Source organism: Pleurodeles waltl, chromosome 9 (assembly GCF_031143425.1).
Source record: "Pleurodeles waltl isolate 20211129_DDA chromosome 9, aPleWal1.hap1.20221129, whole genome shotgun sequence".
Taxonomy (NCBI): Eukaryota; Metazoa; Chordata; class Amphibia; order Caudata; family Salamandridae; genus Pleurodeles; species Pleurodeles waltl.
Window position 1 is genome coordinate 936586112 of NC_090448.1, and position 25330 is coordinate 936611441.

The following is a 25330-nucleotide window of genomic DNA, read 5'->3' on the forward strand; positions in this document are numbered from 1 at the left end:
TTTAATGAATATGTACCGTTTGTGTAGAGCACTATATATATATATATATATGTTCGATGGCATGTTAGCTGCAGATATACATGCTGTGCATATACTTCTGCCATCTAGTGTTGGGCTCAGAGTGTTACAAGTTGTTTTTCTTTGAAGAAGGGTTTTCGAGTCACGGGATCGAGTGACTCCTCCTCTTCGGTTCCATTGCGCATGGGGATTGACTCTGTTAGATTGTTTTCTTTCCGCCATCGGGTTCGGACGTGCTTCCTTTCACTCTGATAGTTCGATTTGGAAAACTTTGAAAACGCTTTTTTTTGTCGGTATTATATTGATCGGATTTACATCTTTTATCGACACATCGATACCGCCGGAAAAGACATCTCTACGTGCCCTTCCGGGCACGGACGCCCAACTCGGGCCTGGTCGGACTGACCGCGTGGAAGCCTCATGGATCGGACTCCATTCCGATTCTGTCCTCGGTGCCACGCGAAATTCCCTTATACAGACCAACACCTCATCTTAGCCTTTCCCCAGATCATCGGGAAGAAAATTGCGAGGCCTGCCGATCCAACGTCGAAGAAGAAGAGATCACGCAGACAGCAGTCTCCATTCGAGGTTCCGACTCCGACCAGGAATCCAGGGAAGACAGACCTGTCATGGCAGGACAACACATGAGTACGCCTGCCCCTGTACCATCACAAAGACCAAAATATAAGGCCTTGGGTACGCCACTGCCGGAAGGCCATGGCTCGACCTGAAAGAAGACATCGGGTGACCAAACTGCCAGTTCGGCACCAAAAAAGAGCACTCCTCCGAAACCATCGGAGTCGACAAAAGGATCTGTAACCGACTCGAGCAAACACCGTTTTATGGAGTCGAAAATTCAGAAATTCCTTTCAGAGCCGAGAACATCCACCACACCATCTTTTTCGATACTGAAAGAGCCGGGTTAGGAGCCAAAAAGAGCAGGTTACACGAGGAGCATGGACTTTCTAAGACACTCAAAGAAAGCCACAGCACCTCTGAAGAGGACTCTCAAGTACAGTCAATATTTGAAGTAATGGGCGAAAGGCAAGCCAGGATTCATATCCACAGAGAAACCGGCAGAATCACAACAGCACCTCCTCTAAAACCTTTTTTAAAAAAAATCTAAATATTAATCATGATAAACGAGCGGCAGTACATTTCTTCATTAATTCTGGTATTCTCTTTACACGCATATATAAACTTATATAATGCAGTTTGTATTTTGCCGTGCCTCGAAATAACACATAACATAAAAACTTATAAATATTGTCACATTTGTATCCTTGATGTGGCTTAATGGGTATGTGGAGTGGGTTGGGCTGTCCTTGTCTGGAGAGGGGAGGTGGCGCATCAGTTATGTCCACAGTTTGTGGGAGGAATTTGGCTGAGCCTGGAGTGGGTATTGCACTGTAGGTGGTCCCATCATGGCAACGAAGGTTTCCGCTGCAGGGGGAAACTTGCTTAACTTGTGGCCGTGTGCCTAGCGGGCGTGAGCCCTAAGTGGTGTACTGTGAGTATGATGTCTGGGTTATCTACGGTGGCCCGTGGGGGGATATACAGTATGAGGGTTTAACGGGGTCTGTATCATTTAGTTTACCCAGGGTTCAATGCGGGTATGTATCATCTCTGGCCTCAATGTTAACCACAAAAGTATCCCAGATTTCAGCGCCGCCCTGGATCAATCCCCTGTGTTGTAGCTGTCGTAATGTCTGAGCCTCTGCCTGTGAGCATCTGAGCAAGTCTCGGAGCCAGTTAGCATGTAACGGGGCGTGCAGGGCCTTCCAATGTGTGGCTATCAAGCGCTTGAACACCACAAATGCTAAGTCAATAAATTTATGAAGGTGTTTGTCACCTTTGCCACACCGACGTATGCCTACCAGGCAAGATTCTGGTGTGGTTGTTAGGATGTGTCCAGCAAAGTCAGCTGTGGTATTGGTGATACGTTGCCAGGCCGTGTTCACAGCGGAGCAGCTCCAACCCATATGATAGAAATCTTCTGCTGGGGTAGCGCATCTGGGGCATTCAGGGTCTGAGTTCAGGTATATCTTTTTCATACGGGCCGGAGATAGATAGGAGTGGTGAATGTAGTTAAACTGAGTGTAGCGCAGTCTAGTATTGCGAGATACATTTTTGACCATTGATAATGCTGCGGACCAGGTATTCTGGGGTAAGGCTGAGGGGAGGGCCGCGTCCTAGCAAGCCTTGGCTTGTGATAATTCCGAGCAAGCTCCAGCTAGGAGCTGCTTGTATAGTTTTGTTATTATGCCTTTTGTATTGCCCATTGAGAGAATCGCAGTGTGCAGTTGTAATTCCTGTGGCTCAGCGTTACCGTGCTCCCATATGTTGTCGAGTAGTAGTTTGATTGCACCGTATGTCAGAAAGGCCCCTGCGTGAGTCTCCCCCGAGTCCACTAGTTCCCCAAAGGAACGCAGCGTAGAGCCCGAGTAGTATTCGCCTACACGTAACAGCCACACGCTGCATATATCGTGATATATTGATCACTTTTGGGCCCCCGGGAGTTGTGCCAACAGCAGCGAGGGAGAGTAAGGAAGCGTAGGGGTTCTGCCTTGGACGTACCTGTGCCAGCAAGATCTGGCTACATCTAGCAATATAGCCCCTTTCTGTGGGTGATGTGGACTAGCTAATAGCGAAGTTAGGATTGGGAGCGGTGCTATTAATTCCTTTATCGCTTTACGCTCTTCTGAGAGGGACTCACTGAGCCACGTGGATGGCCATTGCAGTTGGGCAGCGGCGTAGTATAAATCAAAATTTGCCATGCCTAATCCACCCACGTCCTGCGGATAGTGCAGTGATTGAAAGAGCGATCGTGGTAGGAGTATCGGGAGCACAGCGAAGTGAAATAGAAATCTCTGGAGGATAAGCATTTTGGCTATGACTACCCGTCCCACAGGGGATAAAGGGAGCAAACCCCAGAACGGTATGGAGCTACGGACAGACCCGAGAACTCTATCAATATTGCCTTCGTTGAGGTCTGCCATGGAGTGATATATCTGTATGCCTAAGTACTTGAAGGTGGAATGAGACCATGGTAATTGATATTCCGGGAGTGCCCAGCGTATTTCAGTTGCTATAGGAGTGAGAGGGAAGATGCATGACTTAGTCCAGTTAATTCGTAGGCCGGAGGTAGATGCAAAGGTGTCCAGTATTGTCATTACCCCAGCAATGGAGGTGGCGTGATTGCGTAAATATATCAGGGTGTCATCCACGTATAGGGATATAATGTGGTATGTGTTAAATTCTGGGATGCCCCATATTTGGGCGTGGCTGCGGAGCTTGATCGCTAGTGGTTCCATGGCTATTGCGAACAGTAAGGGGGATAGGGGACACCCCTGCCTAGTGCCTCTACCTATTGGAAATGATTCAGAGATAACTTGTCCTGTTTTGACACGGGCTGTGAGTTTTGCATATAGTGTTTTAATCCATCTTATATAGCTGGTGCAAAAACCCAGCGCTTTGAGTGGGTGCACGAGGAAGTCCCAACACAGCGTGTCGAACGCTTTTTCTATGTCCAATGACAATGCTACCGCCTCCCCACCCACGTCGCTGTGCATTATACAGATTTATCTTCCGATATTTAAGAAGGTGCTCCTCCCAGGTATAAATCCAGATTGACCATTGTGTATCAAACTTGGTAGATAGGGGAGTAATCTGTTTGCTAGGATTTTCCCAAGAAACTTGCAGTCAGAGTTAAGTAGAGAAAGTGGTCGGTATGATCTGACATCTAGGGGGTCACGGCCTGGCTCCGGGCGCACCACTATTAGAGCTTTGCGCATAGAGTCTGGCAGTTGCACCCGGGCGTGCGTTTCGTTAAACACCTCTAGTAGTGGCTGCAAAAGATGTGTTGCTTGGGAGTTTAAATATTCTACTGGCAGACCGTCTGAGCCGGGTGCTTTGCTGCGTGCCATCTGTGACAGCGCCAGACGGATTTCTTCTATAGTGATTGGGCTATCCAGTACGTCTGCGTTTTCGGAGATTATTGACAAAAATTCGTTCATTTGCTGCACGGTTGATGGAGGAGGGGGTGATTATAGGGAGCGGTAGTATGTATAAAAGGCCTTGTTAATTTCCACCCAAGTGTTAATAATATTACCTGAGTGCAACTATGGGTAAGGGTTGCGAAGGCTGGCGAACCAGCCACGCCAATAGACGTCCTGATCTATCTCCTTCTGCTTATTGACGTGTTGTGTAATGTCTGTAATCATGCTTACACAATCTGGTATCAGCCTCTCTGTGACTAGCCCTTAATACTTTCAGCTCTTCCATTGGCATCTCATTTCTGGAGACCGCCACCTCTGCCTTTCGTAACTTAGTCTCTTTGGTTAATGTACGCCTTACCCCTACTGAAGCTGCTAGGCAGTGCCCACACACCACAACTTTATGGGCGTCCCATTCGGTTGCGCGTGATGCAGTTGTGTTATTATTCAGGGAGAAATAGTTGGACAAGCACTTGGCTAGTTCTGCGTGGAAGGGGGGATCTGCGAGTGTCTCTGTTTATAGGCGCCATGTGGGTATGCATGTGTGTGTGCGACCTCAGTCTAAAGTTGAGCATAACGGGCTATGGTCTGATATGGTGAGGGCCCGGTATTCTGATGTGCATATCTTGTGGATTACTGCAGCTGATGCAAGGAGCATATCTATCCTGGTGTGTAGGCTGTGCACTTGGGAATAGTAGGAGTATTTGCGATGAGTTGGATGCCGAGATCTCCAAACATATCTCAAGCCAATTTTTGAGACCCAAGTTACCAGGTCGTGTGAGGCGCGGTTGGTCGGGGCGGTGCTGAGTGGGGGAAAGGAGTGGTCCATGTGGATATCTAAGACGCAGTTGAAATCTCCACCCCATATACTGTCTGCAGCCGGGTCGCTAAAGATTCCGGTTGATAGTGTGCATAAGAAGTCGTGTTGGTTGGTGTTGGGGGCGTACAGCGCTACCAGCGATAGGGGTAAGCCGTCCAGTGCACCCTCCAGGACAACGTATCTGCCATTAGGGTCTATCTGCGTGCGAGCCATGATGAATGGGACTCCCGGGGCGATCCAAATCGCCACTCCACGAGCGAACGAAGAGGATGTGGTCCTATATAATTGCCCTTTCCATTTTACACGTGTGCTTTCTAGTGTGGCAATTGAGAGGTGTGTCTCTTGCAGCATAGCTAGAAGGATCTGGTGTCTCCTGAGATAGGTGTGTACCCGCTGACGCTTACGCTGTGACGCCATTCCCCTTATTTTCCATGTGAGCACATTATATCGTGGGATGTATTTTTGACCTTGGGTAGCCATGCAAGGTTGTAGGTTTATCTGGTTGAGGATCGAGCGGGACCCCCATCTCTTTCGTATTTGAGAGACGCCCACTACCACCCGATATTGACATGTTTGTACCCTTGGTTCTGTTGATCGCGCTGTGGCTTTTGGAGCAAATGTGATGTGCAATGCTGATGATGTGTACTCATGTAAACATCATGGGGAAAACCCATTGGGTGATGAAAGAACAAATAACTATATAAAACATTGACATTAGCTGTGCCACGGCGGGTAGAATTCCGCTGATTAACGACTGGAGAGACTGGTCCATATGGAGCGTGTGTGAATAGAGTTAATGGGGTCTGGTCGTCAGAGTTCCCGGCCCCTTATGCAGCTGTCCCCCAGCCTGCCGCCCGGGACCCCAGTCACAGGCCCCACTGTGGAGTGTAGCGCCGTGGGCTCTTGGCGTCAGCCAGTCGGGCGCCCGGGTATCTGCTTGAGTAAACTCTAAGGTCTGCTGCCCTGCCACATTATAAGCTTTGTGAATGACTGGGCATTAGGTGCATGTCATATATCGTCGGCCAATCGCGGAGTAAGGGACGGGCCCCGGGGGGAGTCTATGGAGTCCGAGAGGGCGTCTCGGTCCGGTTCGGCATTCGTATGACTGGACATAGTTGTTGGGGATTCATTTACAAATCGCGATGTAGCCTGCAGCAGTCGGGAGCGCTCTTCGACAGATTGTTCTGGTGTGGGTTTAGGTCCCTGTTTTTTGCACTGCCTGCATTTTGCCTTTGGGGGGGACCAGGTTTTCTCTGTGTTTTCAGCGTTGGCCGAGCCGGCCAGGCCCTTGGCGTGTAACCAGGTCCAGGCATCTTCCGGAGTCGTGGAGAAATGAACTCGGTAGTAATCTTGTACACGGAGCCTGGCTGGGTATAACAGCGCATATTTGATGTTGTGCTTGCGGAGGCGTTCCTTGCCTCAGTAGAAAGAGCTGCGTTTCCTTTGTACCTCCGTAGTGAAGTCTGGGTAGGCGGTGATCGTTATGTTTTCAAAGCGTACAGGTCCTGTTTTGCGGAATAACTGCAATATGAGGTCTCTGTCGCGATAGTTGGGTACCCTTGCTATCAAGGGGCGGGCCTGCGCTTCAGAGGTGTGGGGGTCTGCCAGGCACTATGTGGGCGCATTCTATTGAGAAGAACTTCGGGACTTTGTCTTTCAGAATCGTCTGCGTGAGCCATTGTTCCATGAATAGCTCTGTGCTGGGGCCTTCAACACATTCTCTGAACCCCACTAGTCGGATGTTGTTGCGCCGTGACCTTCCCTCCACATCCTCAGCTCTGCGTTTTAGGTCGGCTACTTCCGCTGCCAAATGGTTCATCTGTGCTTGTAATTCTTTCACTGTTGGGCAAAGGGTTGTGATATCTTTTTCCAGGTCTATCACACGATCTGACAGTGCATGTTGGTCTGCCCGTAGTATGCTGACATCCACTGTGACAGATCCTATTTTTGCTTCTAGAGTAATCCTGGTGTCCAAGATGGCTTGTAGTATCTTTTCAAACTGCGCTGTATGGGTGTGTAGGGTGAGTTCCATTTTCTGTAGCGCTTGACGTGTCGCGTCGTGGTCACCAGAGAGAGAAGCATTTGATTCCCGTGGAGTCTTCGGCTTGCCCATTTCACACCTTCGGCAGTGAAAGGCTAAAGGTATTGTGCGCCTAGCCGTATGCTTCCCAGGTTAGACGACGTGTCTAGGATGACTTGGTGCTGTGCTGATTAGTCGTCTGCCATGTAGCAATGGGGAATAAGTGTGGGCACCTGCTGCGATTCGGGCACGACCAGTGTTCCCAGTGGTATTTGAGGTAACTTTTGCCAATCGTGGTGAAGAGCCCGTGATTCGCGCTGCAATTCGGTCCACTTCTCCTCTCGATCCTTCTCAGTGGGTTGCCCAAGCGCTCACCCCACCGCTGTCGTGTCTGGGCCCAGTTAGGGGTAGGGCCCAGATCCCCTCCTTGCTTTGTGCTGAGCAGTGATCTGCGGCACAACCCGGTTACATGGGCTGAGCACCATTTGGTCACAGGACCTGTCGTATGGGTCCACAGCAGGGGCCCCCGGCCCTTGCACCCTGATCCCCTCCTGGCCCGCCAATTAGCCAGGGCACTGGAAGGCAACGGGGAGATGGAAGCGGAAGGCCTCGTTCACACCCAACTTCAAGGGCAGGTAGGAGTCAATCCCCCACGGGTGGGGCACATGAGGTATCAAAAGTATGTATGGTAGGTGCTGTGGTGTTTGCTGCCAGTCCTCGCCCACAATAGTTCCCTCCGTTCATGGATCAGGAACTGGGCCTCGTTGTGTGTGCTGCGGCTCGTGCCCCAGGCGAGGCCCCACTGGCCGGCACTGGTTCCCGTATGAGCACCATGGGCCGCTCGGGCCGAAATACCCATCCCGAGCCCGCTTACTTGCAGTCCCGCGGGAGCGGGGCTCAACCGCTTTGGGCTTTCTCGATGGCAGTACCGGGCCCTGTCCCCACAGGCGGCGCGTGCACCGGCTGCGGGCTAGGGGTCCCGCCTCTCCTCCTCGCGAGCCGCTGCTATTGCTGAGGGACGTCTCTGACGACGGGACCAAAGCCCGCCAGCTTCTCCAAGGGGGGTCCCGGGCAGCAGGGAGGCCGGCGTCTGTCCCAGAGGAGTCGGGAGGCGCCGCCACTAGGATAATTGCTACGGCCTTGAGCGGAGCTACAGATTATGCTGCTGCTCCGGTCGCCATGTTGGCCACACCCCATCTCCTCTAAAACCTAAAAGGAAATTAGCCTTTCATGAGGAATTGGACACTACACAGCCTCCAGCTAAAGTGTCAAAGCCAAAGGAGAGACCCCCACCTCCTCAATTTTCTCCTCCTCACTCTTCACACCTGCATATCTCTCCTCCTACCAGTCCTACACCAATGCAGTCACCATAACATTTGTTTGACTCGCAACAAGACAATGTAGACCCATGAGATCCTTATGATCCAGATCTCATTCCCGACAACGACACAGACTGCTATCCCTCTAAGCCTTCAACACCTGAGGATAGTACAGGGTACAATCAGGTTTTAGCTAGGGCTGCAGCATACCAGAGTGTCACCATGCACACTGAACATAGCAGTCGCTCCCTATGCTCCCCGGCATGCTAAAACACGCTGATCAAATACTTAGCGAGCCAGTTAAAGCAAGTATAATTACTTCCAGGATAGAGAAGAAATACAAGGCACCTCCCTCTGATCCTGTCTACATAACTCAACAACTCCCTTCAGACTCAGTAGTAGTAAGCTCTGCCAGAAAGAGGGCAAAGTCACAGTCATCAGGTGATGCACCCCCACCAGACAAAGAGAGTAGGACATTTGATGCTGCAGGCAAGAGAGTTGCATCCCAGGCAGCCAATCATTGGAGGATAGCCAACTCACAGGCGCTGTTGGCTAGATATGATAGGGCCCATTGGGATGAGATGCGAGACATAATTCAGCACCTCCCCAAGGAACATAAAAAAAAGGCACAGCAAATAGTGGAGGAAGGGCAAGCCATCACTAATAATCAGATTAGGTCAGCCCTAGATGCAGCAGACACAGCTGCCAGTAGTGTGAACACTGCTGTAAGAATAAGAAGGCATGCATGGCTCAGGTCCTCGGGTTTCAAACCAGAAATCCAACAAGCGGTGTTGAATATGCCGTTCAATAAAAAACAACTTTTTGGCCCAGAAGTGGACACTGCAATTGAAAAATTGCGTAAGGATTCAGACATTGCAAACGCTATGGGTGCACTATACACCACACCATAAAGGGGATGCTTTAGAAAAACCTCAGTTTAGAGGGGGATTTGGAGCTCAAACAGCAGAGGCATCCACATGGCAGGCAAAACCAGCCTACCAACCTCAATACCAACGATGTGGTTTTAAGGGCACATATATCAAACTTCTAAACAAACCTCACAGCACACTAAACAGTGAATTGTTTCATCCCCTTCCACTCCACACCTCCCCTGTGGGAGGAAGACTACAAAAGTTCCACACCAATTGGCAAAACATTACCACAGACAATTGGGTACTGTCAATTATCCGCAATGGTTATTATCTAGAATTGATACAAACTCCCTCAACCATTCCACCAAAACCACACAAATTTTCCACAGAACACATCAGTCTGTTACAGGAAGAAGTCAAATTTCTATTACTCAAACAAGCAATAGAACCTGTGCCACAAAATCAAGTAGGGACGGGAGTTTACTCACTATACCTCCTGATTCCCAAAAAGGATGGCACCCAAAGACCAATATTAGATCTCAGGACCCTCAACCTTTACATCCTGTCAGAACACTTTCACATGGTAACTCTGCAGGATGTTATCCCACTACTTCAAAAACACGATTTCATGGCAACATTAGACCTCAAGGATGTGTATTTTCACTTACCCATCCATCCGGGGCACAGAAAATATCTTAGGTTTGACATTCAAGGAAAGGACTATCAGTTCAAAGTGTTACCCTTTGGAATAACAACAGCTCCAAGGGTATTCACAAAGTGCCTAGCGGTAGTCGCAGCATATCTAATAAGACAACATATACATGTCTTTCCATATCTAGACAATTGGCCAATAAAATCAAGCAGTCATACGCAGTGTCAAAACCCTGCGCATTACATAATACAAACCCTGCACATGCTAGGGTTCTCCATAAATTACCAGAAGTCGCAACTACAATCTGCGCAAATACAACAGTATTTAGGTGCAATACTAAATACTCGAAAAGCGCTAGCAAGTCCAAATACGCAAAGAATACAAGCATTCCAAAATATAATCGCACAGATACAGACTGGTCAACAGTACACTGTTAGATTTGTCATGAAAATGTTAGGGATGATGGCATCATGTATTGCAATCGTTCCACATGCAAGACTAAACCTGCGGCCCTTACAACAGTGCCTTGCACAACAATGGTCACAGGCACACGGTCAACTTCAAGATCTAGTGTTGATAGACCACCAAACATACATGTCCCTTCAGTGGTGGAATTCCACAAATCTAAACAAAGGGTGGCCATTTCAAGACCCTCTGCCTTAGACCATAATTACAACAGATGCATCAATGATTGGCTGGGGAGCTTACCTCAACAATCACAACATCCAAGGACAATGGGATGCCCAACACAAACAGCTACACATAAATCACTTAGAGTTGTTAGCTGTCTTCCTAGCATTCAAAGCTTTTCAGCCTCTTCTCACTCAGAAGAATGTCCTGATCAAAACAGACAACATGACCACCATGTATTACCTAAACAAGCAAGGAGGGACACATTCGTCCCAACTCTCCCTCCTAGCTCACAAAATGTGGAAATAGGCAATACACAACCAAATTCACCTGGTAGCACAATACATTCCAGGGATACACAACCAACTCGCAGATGTTCTCAGCAGAAATCATCAACAAACACACAAGTGGGAGATTCACCCTCAAGTACTTCAAAAATACTTTCAACAATGGGGAACACCAAACATAGATCTGTTCTCCACAAGCGAAAATGCAAAATTCCAAAACTTTGCATCCAGACACCCACATCCCCTATCCAAGGTCAATGCTCTATGGATCAATTGGTCAGGGATATTTGCTTACACTTTTCCCCCTCTCCCACTCATTCCATTTGTAGTCAACAAATTGCATCAAAACACACTCAATATGATACTCATAGCACCCACGTGGGCCCGTCAACCGTGGTACACAACATTATTAGACCTATCAGTAGTACCACACTCCAAACTCCCAAACAGACCAGACCTGTTGACACAAAACAAAGGGCAGATCAGACACCCAAATCCCAACACACTCAATCTGGCGCTTTGGCTCCTGAGGTCATAGAGTTTGGGTATTTACAACTACCAAGAGAATGTATGGACGTGATTAAGCAAGCAAGAAAACCCACTACTAGACAGTGGTATGCCAACAAATGGAAAATATTTGTATAATACTGTCAATCTAAAGATATTGCCCCTCTTACAGCATTAATACAAGATATTGTATGCTATTTACTTCATTTACAAAAATCTAATTTAGCATTCTCTTCCATTAAAATACATCTTACTGCACTTTCAGCATATTTGCAAAATATACAGCACAGCTCTTTATTTAGAGTTCCTGTTATTAAGGCCTTGATGGAAGGCTTAAAATGCATCATTCCACCCAGGACACCTCCGGTTTCTTCTTGGAATTTAAACATAGTTCTTATGCGACTTATGGGCCCACCATTTGAACCTATGCACTCATGTCAAATGCAATTCTTAACATCAAAGGTTGCCTTCCTAGTTGCAATTACATCAATGCGAAGAGTCAGTGAAATTCAAGCTTTCACTATTGAAGAACCGTTCATACAAGTGCACAAACATAAGGTTGTACTACGAACTAACCCCTAATTTCCTCCAAAAGTAGTATAACCTTTTCAGATTAATCAAACTGTGGAACTGCCAGTCTTCTTCCCACAGCCAGATTCTGTGGCAGAAAGAGCTCTACACGCATTAGACATTAAAAGAGCACTAATGTACTATATAGATAGAACAAAACCATTCAGAAAAACTAAACAGTTGTTTGTAGCCTTTCAAAAACCTCATACAGGTAACCCCATTTCAAAACAAGGATTAGCAAGATAGATAGTAAGATGCATCCAAATATGCAACGTTAAAGCCAAAAGACAATGCTTAGTTACTCCTAAAGCACATTCCACAAGAAAGAAAGGTGCTACAATGGCCTTTTTAGGAAACATACCAATGGCTGAAATATGTAAAGCAGCTACTTGGCCAACACCACATACATTTACTAAACAGTACTGTGTAGATGTTTTAGCAACACAGCAAGCCACAGTAGGTCAAGCTGTACTCAGAACATTATTTCAAACAACTTCAACCCCTACAGGTTAACCACCGCTTTTATTGGAGGACTAACTGCTTTGTAATCTATGCACAGCATGTGTATCTGCAGCTACACATGCCATTGAACGGAAAATGTCACTTATCCAGTGTACATCTGTTTGTGGCATGTTCCGCTGCAGATTCACATGCACCCTCCCACCTCCCCGGCAGCCTGTAGTCATTTAAGTTAACGACATTTGTACTGATGTAGAGATATACATATTTAACATTCCATTAGCATGGAGATTTCTTTTCTTTTTACTCTGAAACTCCTACCTTACCCTCTGCGGGAAAACAATCTAACATGGAGTCGATGCCCATGCACAATGGAACTGAAGAGGAGGAGTCACTCGATCCCGTGACTCGAAAACACTTCTTCGAAGAAAAACAACTTGTAACACTCTGAGCCCAACACTAGATGGCAGAAGTATATGCACAGCATGTGAATCTGCAGTGGAACATGCCACGAACAGATGTACACTGGGTAAGTGACATTTTCCATATATATATATATATATATATATATATATATATATATATATATATATGTATATCTATCTTCAATATGATCTGAGAATGACACAACTTCTCACATGCAGACCGCTTCCAAAACCCTTATTATCTTTCCAGTCAGGAATGTCTCTTCAATCTTAATCTCAGCACAAGTCAACCTTAAAGCAGCCACAGTCAACACGTGTTTCACGACAAAGCGCTTCTTCAGGGCTGTTAAATCAAAAGTAATGCACATAAGTATATCTGTAAATTAAGTAAATGTGCAAGGTAAAAGAAAATATATAATATATGTACTACCAATTGAATTAGCTTAATAACTGCAATACATATAAATGATCCCAAAAGAGTTAAGGTACAAAAGGTAAAGAAAAACATAATATAGAGATTACAATTTCTTGAAATGAATTAAGTAAAATAAATACTGAAACTGACTGAATAGCATGTCCATGCAGGATAGTATAACCTACTGGCGGTTGCCAATAGGTAGCTATAGTTAGGACCTAGTTTCCACTGAAAAAAGATTTTTTGACTTGCCTAAATCTATGGCGTTGGTAGAAAAGCCTTCATAAAATTTTCCCAAAAAATGTAATGCTCACTTTTGCTGCTGTCTGGAAAGTTTTGGGTGATCCATCAAGTGGGGTGAGAAAAAGTGAGGGTCCCAAAACACGTTTCTCTGTGTTAATTTCCAAAGGGATTTTGAACACGACTACAGCCTAAATCGCTGGACGGATGTACACCAAATTTAGAAGAAAGCTAGTTCTTGGTCCCGAAATCACCCTTCTTGTGCTTTGGTGTAATGCCATTCAGTAGTTTTCTAGTTAGTAAATGAAAATCAAATTTGTTCATACAGGGACGCAGATTCTCCTTGAATCCTCAATGGATTTGAAGGAAAAGCAAGGCTCTGATTGGCTGGCCGCAACCTGACAGAAAATTTGCAGTTGCCATTTTGTTTCTTGCATTGCCTTGGGGTTGGGAAAAACTGTGTAAAAATATATATGAGGTCAGGATATAGGTACTCTGACCAGAAGCAGTTCACATGGCTTTGTCGAGGTGGAGCGGTGGCGCGGGGGCGAGGGTGGGGAGGGGCATGGGAGAAAATTAATAAAAAAATGTACAAAAAATTACTTACCTGATTTGCTCCCGCTCCGCTCCTCTCCTGTCACTGCTGCAGGCACAGGCTCCCAGCCTGCTCTGCACTCAAACCTGATGCTGCTCAGAGCAGCGTCAGGATTGGCTGGTGAGCGCCCAGCCAGGTCGCTCCCAGGCAGACTCGTAGCCTGTGCAGGCTCTCTCCAGCCCAGTAACCATGTTGCTGGGCTGGAAGAGCCCTGTGCGCATGTATGTTTGGCCCGCCTGAGACAGCCGGCCAAACACACATGTGCTCTGAGGGGAGTACACAATGCACTCCCCTCAGCTCGTCACACCCAATGCCCTGCCCCTTTAACGTGGAAAGGTTAATAAACAGGTTTTATTATCCTTTCCATGTAAAAGGATTTGCAGCGGTTGCTGCTGGCGGGGGGGGGCAACGCTCCTCCACCCAAATGGAGGCACCGGGTCTGACCCTGACCCCATAGGACACATGGAGGGGTCCCTTAGGGACAGCTATTTTGGCACGCGCAAATTGCCCATTGTTTTTCAGCCAATCAGTGGATCCTCGAATCCTCCTTGAATCTACAGGAGATCCTCCTCGAATCCAGTGGAACAGCTAGGCCCTGATTGGCTGGCTGCAACCTGACAGAAATATTTATGTGTGTGTTACAAAAAACATAGAAATGCACTGAAAAAAACAAAGGTTACAGGGATGTTGCAGGTAGGTTGACGTTTTACCCATACAAAACCATAGAAATTCAGCAGTTTTAGTTATATTTATAGTTATACGTATCTGAAGAAACTATAACTTGTGGCGGAAAGTAACTTTAGGCAATGAGATATAGGGGGTCATTCTGACCCTGGCGGTAAATACCGCCAGGGCCGGGGTCGGCGGTAGCACCGCCAACAGGCTGGCGGTGCTCCACCGGGCATTCTGACCGCGGCGGTACAGCCGCGGCCAGAAGCGGAAAGCCGGCGGTGTACCGCCGACTTTCCGCTGCCCATGGGAATCCGCCATGGGGATTCTGACACCCCATACCGCCATCCTGTTCCTGGCGGTTCGCCCGCCAGGAACAGGATGGCGGTATGGGGTGTCGTGGGGCCCCCGTAAGAGGGCCCCACAAAGAATTTCAGTGTCTGCTTTGCAGACACTGAAATTCGCGATGGGTGCAACTGCACCCGTCGCACCTTCCCACTCCGCCGGCTCCATTCGGAGCCGGCTTCCTCGTGGGAAGGGTGTTTCCCACTGGGCTGGCGGGCGGACTTTTGGCGGTTGCCCGCCAGCCCAGTGGGAAACTCAGAATGACCGCCGCGGTCTTTTGACCGCGGGACGGTCTTCTGGCGGTTCCCGCTTGGCGGGTGGCTCCCGCCGCCCGCCAAGCTTAGAATCAGGCCCATAGTTTCTTAACATAAGTATCACTATAAGCATAACTATAACTGCTACATTTCTATGGTTTTGTATGGGTAAAACGTCAACCTAACTATAATATCCCTGTAACCTTTGTTTTTTCAGTGAAAAAATATATCTGTGTGTGTGTATATGTATATATATATATCGTTTTTACTTGTAAGTTCTGTGTGTTCTCATTCAGCAGAGTCAAGATGAACAGGTGGACTGATGTCAATGTATTTGTTTAGGAATATGTCTTCTATGTCAGCTAAATTTTACATGCAGTCCCTACTATGGTCTGTTTGATAGTGAGATTTCCTTTGGGAGAAATGGATGCAGAGAACACAGTGCAAACATTACAATTCTAGAAACATTAATGCAATAACAATCATTTTGTTAGGGTCAAAACAGTACATAACAATTGAACATATAGGGTGATAAATGAATCACCCTTTCAGCTGAGGAAAAGCCAGAGGAGAGTGTTGGATGACAGTCTTTCTCCTGGCTGCTGTGTCTCGGAAGAGTGTTACTACTGACATGAGTCTGTGATGTTTCAGATCAGAAAATGCAGTAACTGACTGTGACTGAGAGGATATTGGTCCATCGTGCCCTCCTTAGAGAGAGATACTACAGGCTCTGAAAAACAGAAGTGATGAGAAGATGTAAGGGGATTATTGGAAATTCTTGAAAGTGGGAAAGGGGCAGTGCCCAACCTTCTAAACTGCGCCTTGGAGACTTTTTCAAGTTCCTAAAGATACATTTCTTTTCCTTGGCCTATGATCTGGTGCATCATCATTCACACTAAGCACTCCAGCTAACTCCTCATGTGCATAATTGTCATCATTACTATGCATAGCTTGCTTGTCTGGTGCTTAAAATTCATGTTCATTCCCCTCCAGTGCTCCATGCTGTTTGAACCTTATCCATCTGATGTTGTGCCTTCAGAGTACTATGGTGGAAAACGTTTTACAGAAGATGTGGAAAGGTCGCTTTACTCCTTTCCTGAGGAGTACAGTGGTTTCTTTAAGGTTCATTGATGTATGCTGCTGTTTCCACTTGATACCTAACAAGGAGAATTTGAGATTTTCTTGATCTAATCTGGTGCCTGAGAGATACTTCTCAGTGAGGGACGAACCTTCCAATAGTATAAACTAAAAACACAGTCCACAGCTCTTTAGGGAGATGACACGACTATGAACGTGAGATTGAAAACTAGCCCCTTGTTGACTATTTGTTCACTTAGGAAACCTAATATATGTGAATGATTCATTTCTGTTTCAACTGTTTCACTATTGAACACAGTGCCAATCCCATTTTAGAGAGACTCAGGGTCACATGTTGCATTAAAATTTACAAACAACATGCCCCAGTTACCATACTTTAATAAATATTTCCTTTTTGCAGCATTCTGCTTCAAGTTTATATTCTAAGGTATTAACAAGCATCTGGGTGTTACCAAGCACTTGAACATTGTACACTCTCTGTTCAAATTCTAAATCATATCTTATATTCTTTAGATGGATCTACAGTTTGTTGAGCTTTTAGGAGTCATGTATGGGTAAAACATTCTCCAATCAACACATACACATTATGTTTAAGGTTGCCATAGGTTATCTACATGAATCAGAATGCAAGTAGTCAGATATGGTTCGGTAATGACAGGAAGCTGAGTGGTTCCCAGGTCTCAATCAAGGTGATTCACTTCTTTTACATCTTTCATCCTGGGGCTGGCCTTCAGGTGTCCTGAAAAGTGGATATAAAGTACAGCTGTCTAGCTGTTGACTCTCAGGTAAGCAAGGCGAGCGGCCCAAGGCCTACTCTTGGAAGTGGTGTGATGTTGAAGACTCAGAACTCAACATTGTGTAAAACAACATTCAATAATCATTCAATAATGAGTCAATTTTTCGTACTTATAAAGTAAACCTATTTTATTAGACTACCACTTATTACTACACAAAGATATAATATGGAATGCAACACAGTTCTGATCAATTCTATGGCAGCAGCAATTCTCAGGGAAATCTAAACAGTTGCAGCCTCACTTGTGATCTGATGAGCAGCTTTTGTGTGCTTAAGTGATCCAGAGGTCCGTCTATCTCCCATCATCTACTGCTTGATTAGAAAGGGGTCTCTAGCATTGTTTAGATTCCAGTCCCTGCTAATGGTGGAGCTGTCTTACCTTCAACTTGTGCAGCTGCTTCAGACTCAAAGCTCAGTCTTTGGGCCCCGTTGTTTAATCCCCAAAAATATGGTTGCAGTTGCTTCTGGAGAGCAACCATAGGTCTTGACTTCACAGGCTAGAAAGACCTTGCTCAGAGAAAGATTCTGGTCTGTCCACAAGTTTTTGAATAAGGTATCGAGGGCCCATTGGTGGTTAAAAGTTGACCTAAGAGTCTGTGCTCTAGGATCCCTGGCGCATATAACAGTAGGGCTCATAGTTCACAGGCGCACTTGCCATTGCCTTGCACAATCTAGTTTCAGGCTACAGCTGAGAGATCTGGTTAAGTCTTGCTTTGGCGCAGCATGCCTCAGGCCTCAGTCACGACCTGTAACAGGTGAAAGTCAGATTGCCCAATTCAGGTCCCTCCTAGAAATTCAAGCTGGCAACCCTGCAGATTATTCCTGCGCCAGAGAAGGAGCTGAGGAGTACCTCAAGGTCCAGTATGGGTGACCAGGGATGTGCACTTATAGTGAGGGGTCCAGAACTCCTCTCGGGCTGTAGCAGCACTGGCTCTCCTCAATACACAGCAGCTCATTTGTCGCTAACAGGCATGTTCAGCCATATCCTTCTGAGCAGCTCCTCCACCTTGGCAAACTCCTTTGGTAGCCACACCCTCATTGCCACTCTCTTTGCCAGTAAGGCAGGTCCCAGTCCAAGACATGAACTCCTTTTGCTGCCTATCTGGTGTACCATCCATGGTCCTCAGTGGTTCCCCCACTACCCTGTGGGGGAGTGTCTCCAGTGTTCAGCTTGAAGTGCTGAAGCAATGACTGCTTACTTCAGTCCCTCTTTTATATTAGTATTCCGAACAGGAACTGTGTATTCCTAATCTTAATTTTGACACCCATCCGCCACCATGAAATATTTCATGTATCCATCATTAGCCAAGCCAAACACTCTTTGTCTTTGAGTTACGGCATATAAGAAGGAGTAGTTTTGGAAGCCATCTTCTTCAAGACACAAAACATAGCACAAAGGGAGAGGACATCCTTTGCTTCTTGCACTTCTCATCTAATCTGGAATTACATCACAAGGACAACAAAGGGGATGCCTTGACACAAATCTGACCTTGTACTTCTAAAGAGACTGCTATGTCTAACTCCCCACCCCCTTTAATCATGCATAATTGGGGATACTGTTAAGGGAGGGCAAAAGGCATGGCAAAGCCTTAGCCTAGCTTTTTTTTTAAAACATCTGTCTCCATTTCTCCCACGCAAAGGGTACACAATTGCAAGCAATACACCCCCCTTTTCTGGCAGGCTACCTCCTCCCCCCTTTTGCAAACATATTCGTAGTTTAAATCCAAGAAAGATTGCACTGGGCCCACAGTCAAGCATGATCCCTACACTCCTTATTTATGCTGAATGTGATGAAGAACCCACTTAAATGAGGCTCTGCAAACGTTTACCATGGCAACACCAGTAGGTTGCTTTGCTACTAGTATGCACAAGTAAGCTTCCAGTCTCAAGTAATCATGCTTGGTTCTCCCCTGCAGACCACAGACGCCCACAGTGGGTTTCAATGTCACTATCGAAAAAGAATGCTCAGCATTCATGCATGATTGTCTGGTGTACAGAGGACAAAAAGGTCAACCATGCATCATAGATTTTGTCTAAGTGTAACTCAAGGCAGGAGTGCTTGCTCTCTAATCATGCAGAGGACCTCCCAGTCCCAACACACTTCTATTAACTGACACATATGATCTGTAGTGGCACAAGTTGTTCAGGTGATAAAGGCAATGGCTAGCTTCTTCCAATCCATGTACAAGACTTCTTCGAAGTTGAAATCTGTATCATCACTGGGGCCTTGTAGCTTAGTACAGGTTCAGTGGAGCACCTGCTTAGCACATTGAAGGCTATATGCTGCTTGAAGAAGACAGTTAACACCCCTTTAGCATATCAGTTGTTCTTCTCTAGAACTCACTGGATGAGCAAGTAGGGTAAGACCCATCCATACAGCTAGAAATGAAAGTGAATGTGATTGAGTGGTATATACATAGCTACCTAAAGGATCATTTCCTTACTGGAGGGAAGGTGAGGGAAATCAGAGAGTAAATGCTAGAAAAAGGTGGACCCGGTGGACCTTGCACACATTCCACACCTACAATACATGTTTCTTTTTTCAGCAGAGTAAGCCAGGCATCAATCTTTTAGGGATTTGGGAGGTATTTCTTCCTCACAAGTGTTGATTTTGCAGATAAACTATTAGTAGTATTAGTGTAGAGGGAGTCCTTGTGTTTTGCCAACCTTTGGAGCTAGCCAGTGGTTATTCCATTAACATAGTGGTTTAATTACACTTATTCAGAAACAAAATTGCCATTTTGTCATTCCCTGCAGGATATGAAGTTATCCTGTTCCCATTTCTCAATGTGTTCATGATTATTGCTACTGAATGGTTGCAAATAGTGATGGATCCTGCCTATTATTTATTATCTCAAAAACATAATGATTTGTAGTTGTGAACAATGCAGGCTTAGAGGTCCAGAGAAAAATCAGTCTCAACTCTGAAAAGGCTCTTGTTGTCTTTGATGTTACTCCATCACCCACCACCCTTCTAAAACCATCTGCTGATACCTTTATTTCAATATGTTGTGATTGTCTACTGACATTTAAGCAGATCACTCCATAGGGCCCAACCAGCACCTTTAGTTTGTGTATCTTGGCTGCACCCACACAACAGCAAGTTTGTGTTTCAAGCATATTATGGTGGTTCATATTGACTTGCACTGTTTGCCTTTTTATGTTGTTTAAGGCAGCAAAGCTGACCTATCAAGAAAAAGGGAGGTCCTCTTTTGAATTAGTTACTTGTCCAAGACTTAAGCCAGCACCAATTGCTATTCACTATATGGGAGCTGTTGGAACATTGATATTCTTCAACTTAAGGTGATTTAAATAGCACTAGGGCCTGCAAGTTTTTTTTCTAGTGTTAACACTCACAGTTGAACCCTATGCCAGTAGAGGAAACACAACCTAAAATCTATTCTATCAACAAGCAGAGTTACGCAATATGTGATCTTTGTGATGCAACAGTTTTTCTGCCAGTTCTTGAGGTTAATATTTATTCCAATTTTCTTAGGCCAGGACACTACAGCTAATCAGCTGGGTTTTGCAGTGATGCTACTCTCACATGCACCAGATGTACTAGAAAAGTAAGTAACATGCTTTACTATCAGCAAACCACTCCTTACTGCATGTTTCTTTGTTTACTAGAAACCATTGATTGAGTGGCATTCTGCATGTGTTATTTTAAATCACTCACTTGGTTAATATATCTGCCTGCTTATCTGCATGCACAGGAGGGGTAAAGATATGCCACAACACTCTGTGAGATCCTCACAACAGTATCTCAATACTGATTACACTGTTTAGATTTCTGTCTGGCTATGTGGTTAGAAATTGGATAACGAATATGTGGTTAACACCCTTGTTCCCCACAGGTATTTCTGTCAGGAACTCGGCTGCATGGTTTAAGGAGACTAAAGTTGCAGGACTCCTCGTAGACAGCTGTGGCACTGTGCCTCTTGGGAACAAGGGAAGTCATCCTACTATCAATCCTGTGCTTACTTCCCAAAGAACGTAACAACATTTTTGTTATGTACAATTCTCAATGGTAGGGTTTTGCAACACTAATGAAATCTCTTGCTGAAAGCTAAAGGTGGTTCCAGTTCACCAATGCTCACTGGAATATTTATATCAAGTGTCAGTCCTGTAGAGAACATAAAATATAAACCACAAGGCAATTTGTAAGGCAATAGCAGTCTACCAGGACAACAAATTATGGCAGCAAAAAGTGTGCCCAAGGAGTCATTTCCTCACAGTGACTAACCTTCTTACATTTCATACACAAAATTTGGTGTTAACTCACTCTCAAACATCACACACAATTTAGAAGATGTCCAAAGTGTGCATCATTTGCATAGATATTTAGGAGAACGGCATACCTGGCATCTTCTCAAATGTGTTGCCCTCTCCTGCCACTACTTTACCTCCAAGAAGTTTAACACATCAGTCGCTCATTTGAACACACCCTGTATTCATCCCCCTTGAGTATTTTTTGCAGCAAGTGCTGGCTACTTTCTCATTGCCTTATTATGGAAGGGCTCTGCCCCTGCCACTCTTCCTTCATTACTAAACCTTTCTTCTTATCATTTGCAACGTGTCCCATCCCATCGAAGACCCTGCCCTATTCTTTTTTTTTTTTTAAGATGTACTTTATTATTTTAGACAGAACAACAAGCATGTTAAACATTCAAAACACAACATCCCTCAACCACCCTGTATCGTCCCAAAGCCTGTACATAGCGGAACGTCAGAGGCAAAGTCCACATCAGCGCTCTCTGACTTCTGTATCTCAATGGCCCTTCCTGCATTCCCATTCTTTACGCGTGGAAGCAATTGAATCAAGTGTTTGCCATCCCCTCTACTAGTATTGGATACGCGTGCCCACCTTCACTCTTCTCTCATCCCTCTTTCATGTCCCATCTTCCCCTTATTTTATCAAATTTCCTCAGACACCCTCTTCCTTTGCAAATTTCCTTTTCCATTTTTTACAATACTCCATGCCAAGCTCTCATGTCTGATGTCTAGGGGAAGTACCATAGCCCTATTTCTGAGCAATGTCTCATTTTGCCACCATGTAACCCAAATTTACTAATAGTTTCTGATAGCGGGAATGATCTGTTGGGTACCATATACCTACCTGCACAAGTTGTGGCTGTAGCTCTAGGGGTAGCCCAGTTGCTTCCCCCAAGAACTTCCAACCTCTTTTCAAAAGGCTTGTATTTGGGGACAGCTCCAGAGTGTGTGTAAAAAAAGTGCCTTCTATTCCACAGCCCCTAAGGCAATCCACATCTCCCACGCTGTCTATTCTACGTAGCAGACTGCATGTGCAGTAGGTCCAGTGCAGTATCTTTAGTCTGATAAGGAGGAAACTTGCCTTTATTGCCATTATCGCTGAAAACTCCAAAGCCTCCCGCCAGTCATTCTCAATTAGCTTCCTTAGGTCCTGTTCCCATGTAGCCCGCAATTTCAACAGAGGAATTTGTGTGTTTGTCATCACCGTCCCATATGTCAATGAAATTAGATTCCTTTTGACCCTCCCATCTAGGAGTCTACTTTCCAGCGGGAGTCTTCTTGTGTCTCTTCTTCGAGAGACACACATTCCCTCAGGTCGTGTCTCAGTTGGCCATGGTGCAGCCATTGCGTCTTTGACGTCCGATACTCCTTTTTCAGGAAGTCAAAGAGAACCATCTTGTTCTAATCCCTCACATATGCCAGTGTAGAAAGGTCGATATCATCCCATCCCCAAAACTGCAGCAGAGCCACAACGTGTCGCAATCTGGAGCCCTCCCTCAGTGGTCTTTGGTGGTCAGATCCTGTCCCCATCCCATTTCTCTGGTCAGTCTCCTCCAGATATCCACCACAGTCCTCTTTGCTGGACAGGCATGGGGACACAACCTGCTCTTGTACAGCGTGTGAAAGTAACTCTTATCCCCCATTCCTGTTCTGGCTAGCCAAAATGCAGGGTCAGCCTAGTCAGCATGCACCCACTAATTTTCTACACTCATCCGTGCTTCCTCATAGTATTTCCTCACATTCAGTAAGGGGTGCTGCCCTCATATTTAGACCTTTGAAGGGCTCTCATAGCTATAGAGGTCTCTTTCTTCTGGCCAGAGTAGTGTTCGCAGTAGTGCACCCACCTTGGTGAAGAACCCGGCTGTGATCTATTCTGAAGAGCATACAAGAACCTGGAGAGTGACACCATTTTAAACATTGTCACCTTCCCCATTAATGAAAGGGGCAGTGACTGCCAATGTTTCACATCTTGCTCCAGTCTTTTGAGCAGAGGTCCTAAGATTGCCTGATAGTATGAGTCTGGACACTTAGTTATAATACCAAACACTTGTCCTAGTTTACGGCAAACCCCAAATGCTCCCTAAACACTCAAAAGATATCCCATTACCTGTCCAGTGTTGGGACATCATCAGATACAATAGAATATCACCAGCATACAGTGATATGCGCTTATCTGCTCTGTCACCGCTTGGCCTGCCCAAACCTGTGCATTAACTCACACCCATTCCGCCAAGACTTTGATTGCCAAGACGAACAACATCGGTGAGAGTGGACACACTTCATGAGTGCCCCTCCTCCCTCAAAATTCCAGCGATGTGTAACCATCAACCCGCACTCTAGCCTTTGGCTGATCATAAAGTAAATTGACTACCTGATGTATTTGTGGCCGAACCCCACCTTAGCCAACACCCCAAAGAGATATGTCCATTCCACCGAGTTGCAGGCCTTATTTGCATCCAACGAGGAGATCACCCTCCCACCGGCGAGATCCCTGCCACTGCCAGTTTCTTATGCAGCCGTCTCAGGTTCAGCCTGGTCAAGCACCCCGGCATAAAACTATTCTAGTCTGGATGTTCGAACTCCATCACCACTGCCCTTAGTTTAGTGGCTACAATTTTGGTCGGGATCTTGACATCTACATTTAGTAAGGATATGAGCTGCCTTCAGGGTGAGCACCACAGTCGACGTGCGCATGTCGTCCGGTAGCTCTCTCTCTTGAAATGCCTTCTTGAAGGCCGTGTGTAGATGAGTCATAGTCCATCTCTGCAATTTCCAAAACAGTCAACCGGAACCCGTCCAGTCCCGGGGCTTTCCCAAATTGCATGAGGCCTATGGCAGAGGATATCTCCTGTGCCTCTAAGTCTCCCATGTGTTCCCCACCTAACCGTCTAATGGGCAATCATTTATAAAAGCTAGTACATCCGGGTCAGGGACCCGCAAGTGGGAATTGCAAAATGTTTCAAAATGTCTGGCAAATTCCTCCCCTATCTTACCACTTGCCTCTCACCATCTCCCTGGAGCCCACTTTCAATTCTCTAAGGAACATGCTACCTTGTTCCTTACTTCCGATCCATTGTAGCAATTATCCGGTCTTGTTTCTCCCTTCATATATTCTTTTCTATCTTTTCTATTTCACCGGATAGGCTGCTTTGGCCTCATGGCTGGCAATTGTCTGATACTCTGCCTTCTTTAAGTCCATGGTTATCTTACTGGGGGGTTTGGGGTATCCGCATATTCCTTCTTCAGGCTGAGTCAATACCCCCTCTAGGGTAGCCAAACTAGCATGTCTCTCCCGCCTGTCCCCTATCTCCCCCTGTGATGATTACTCCCCTGGTAGTGGCCTTGTTCACCTCACCTAATTAGGTTTTGCATTAAATCCTTGTCCTCAGAATAGTGTTTGAATGCCCTTCCTAAGTGTTTAGTCTCCTGTTCATTGGAGAGGCAACATGTTTTCAATCTCAACATTCCCCTTAGTTTCAAAATTTTAGTTACAGCATCACTCTCAAAGGCAGGTGATCACTGATTCCCCATGCTAGGTATATATCTTCGTGAAATCTAGGGAGTAAGTCACCTGTGGTGAAAAAATAGTTGAGTCTCCAGTGCATATTGTGGGCAGCGGAGTGAATGAATACACTCTCTCTCTGCTATGAAGAGCTCTCCAAATATCACACAGCCCTCATGCCTACACAAAGCCCTCTAGTGTCCCTTTTGTTGCCTCTGCTTCCACACTGGAGCTCATCCTATCTAGATTTGTATCTAATACCACCAGTGCTGCAGGGGCTTCCAGTAAAATGTTACCCTTTCTGTAGCATTTCGGTCTGGAGTCTGATGGGGGGCGATTATGCATTGGCCAGAAACACTGCTTCCCCCTCGTGTTCTCTGGCAATTACCATGTAACACCCATATGTATCTACCCATGAGTGTTGCACTTGGAACGCAAGTGTCTTTCTAAGCCGAATCTTCACCCCTCTCAAGCCCGAGGTGTATTGAGCATGTCCCACCACTCTGTACCTACTCCTCCCCTTACTACAGTGCTGTACACCAATGAGGTGTATCTCCTGCAAATGGA

The 25330-nt window shown here is 46.0% G+C and overlaps 1 protein-coding gene across 1 annotated transcript in view; it reads left to right on the plus strand.

Annotated features, from left to right (window-relative positions):
* The window catches only part of LOC138260124 (cholesterol 24-hydroxylase-like), a 237165-nt gene that overhangs the window by 146086 nt on the left and 65749 nt on the right, over positions 1-25330 (plus strand). Inside the window, exon 10 of the mRNA XM_069208299.1 lies at positions 20483-20555. Within this exon, the coding sequence (XP_069064400.1) occupies positions 20483-20555 (73 nt within the window). The remainder of the gene's footprint in view (positions 1-20482; positions 20556-25330) is intronic.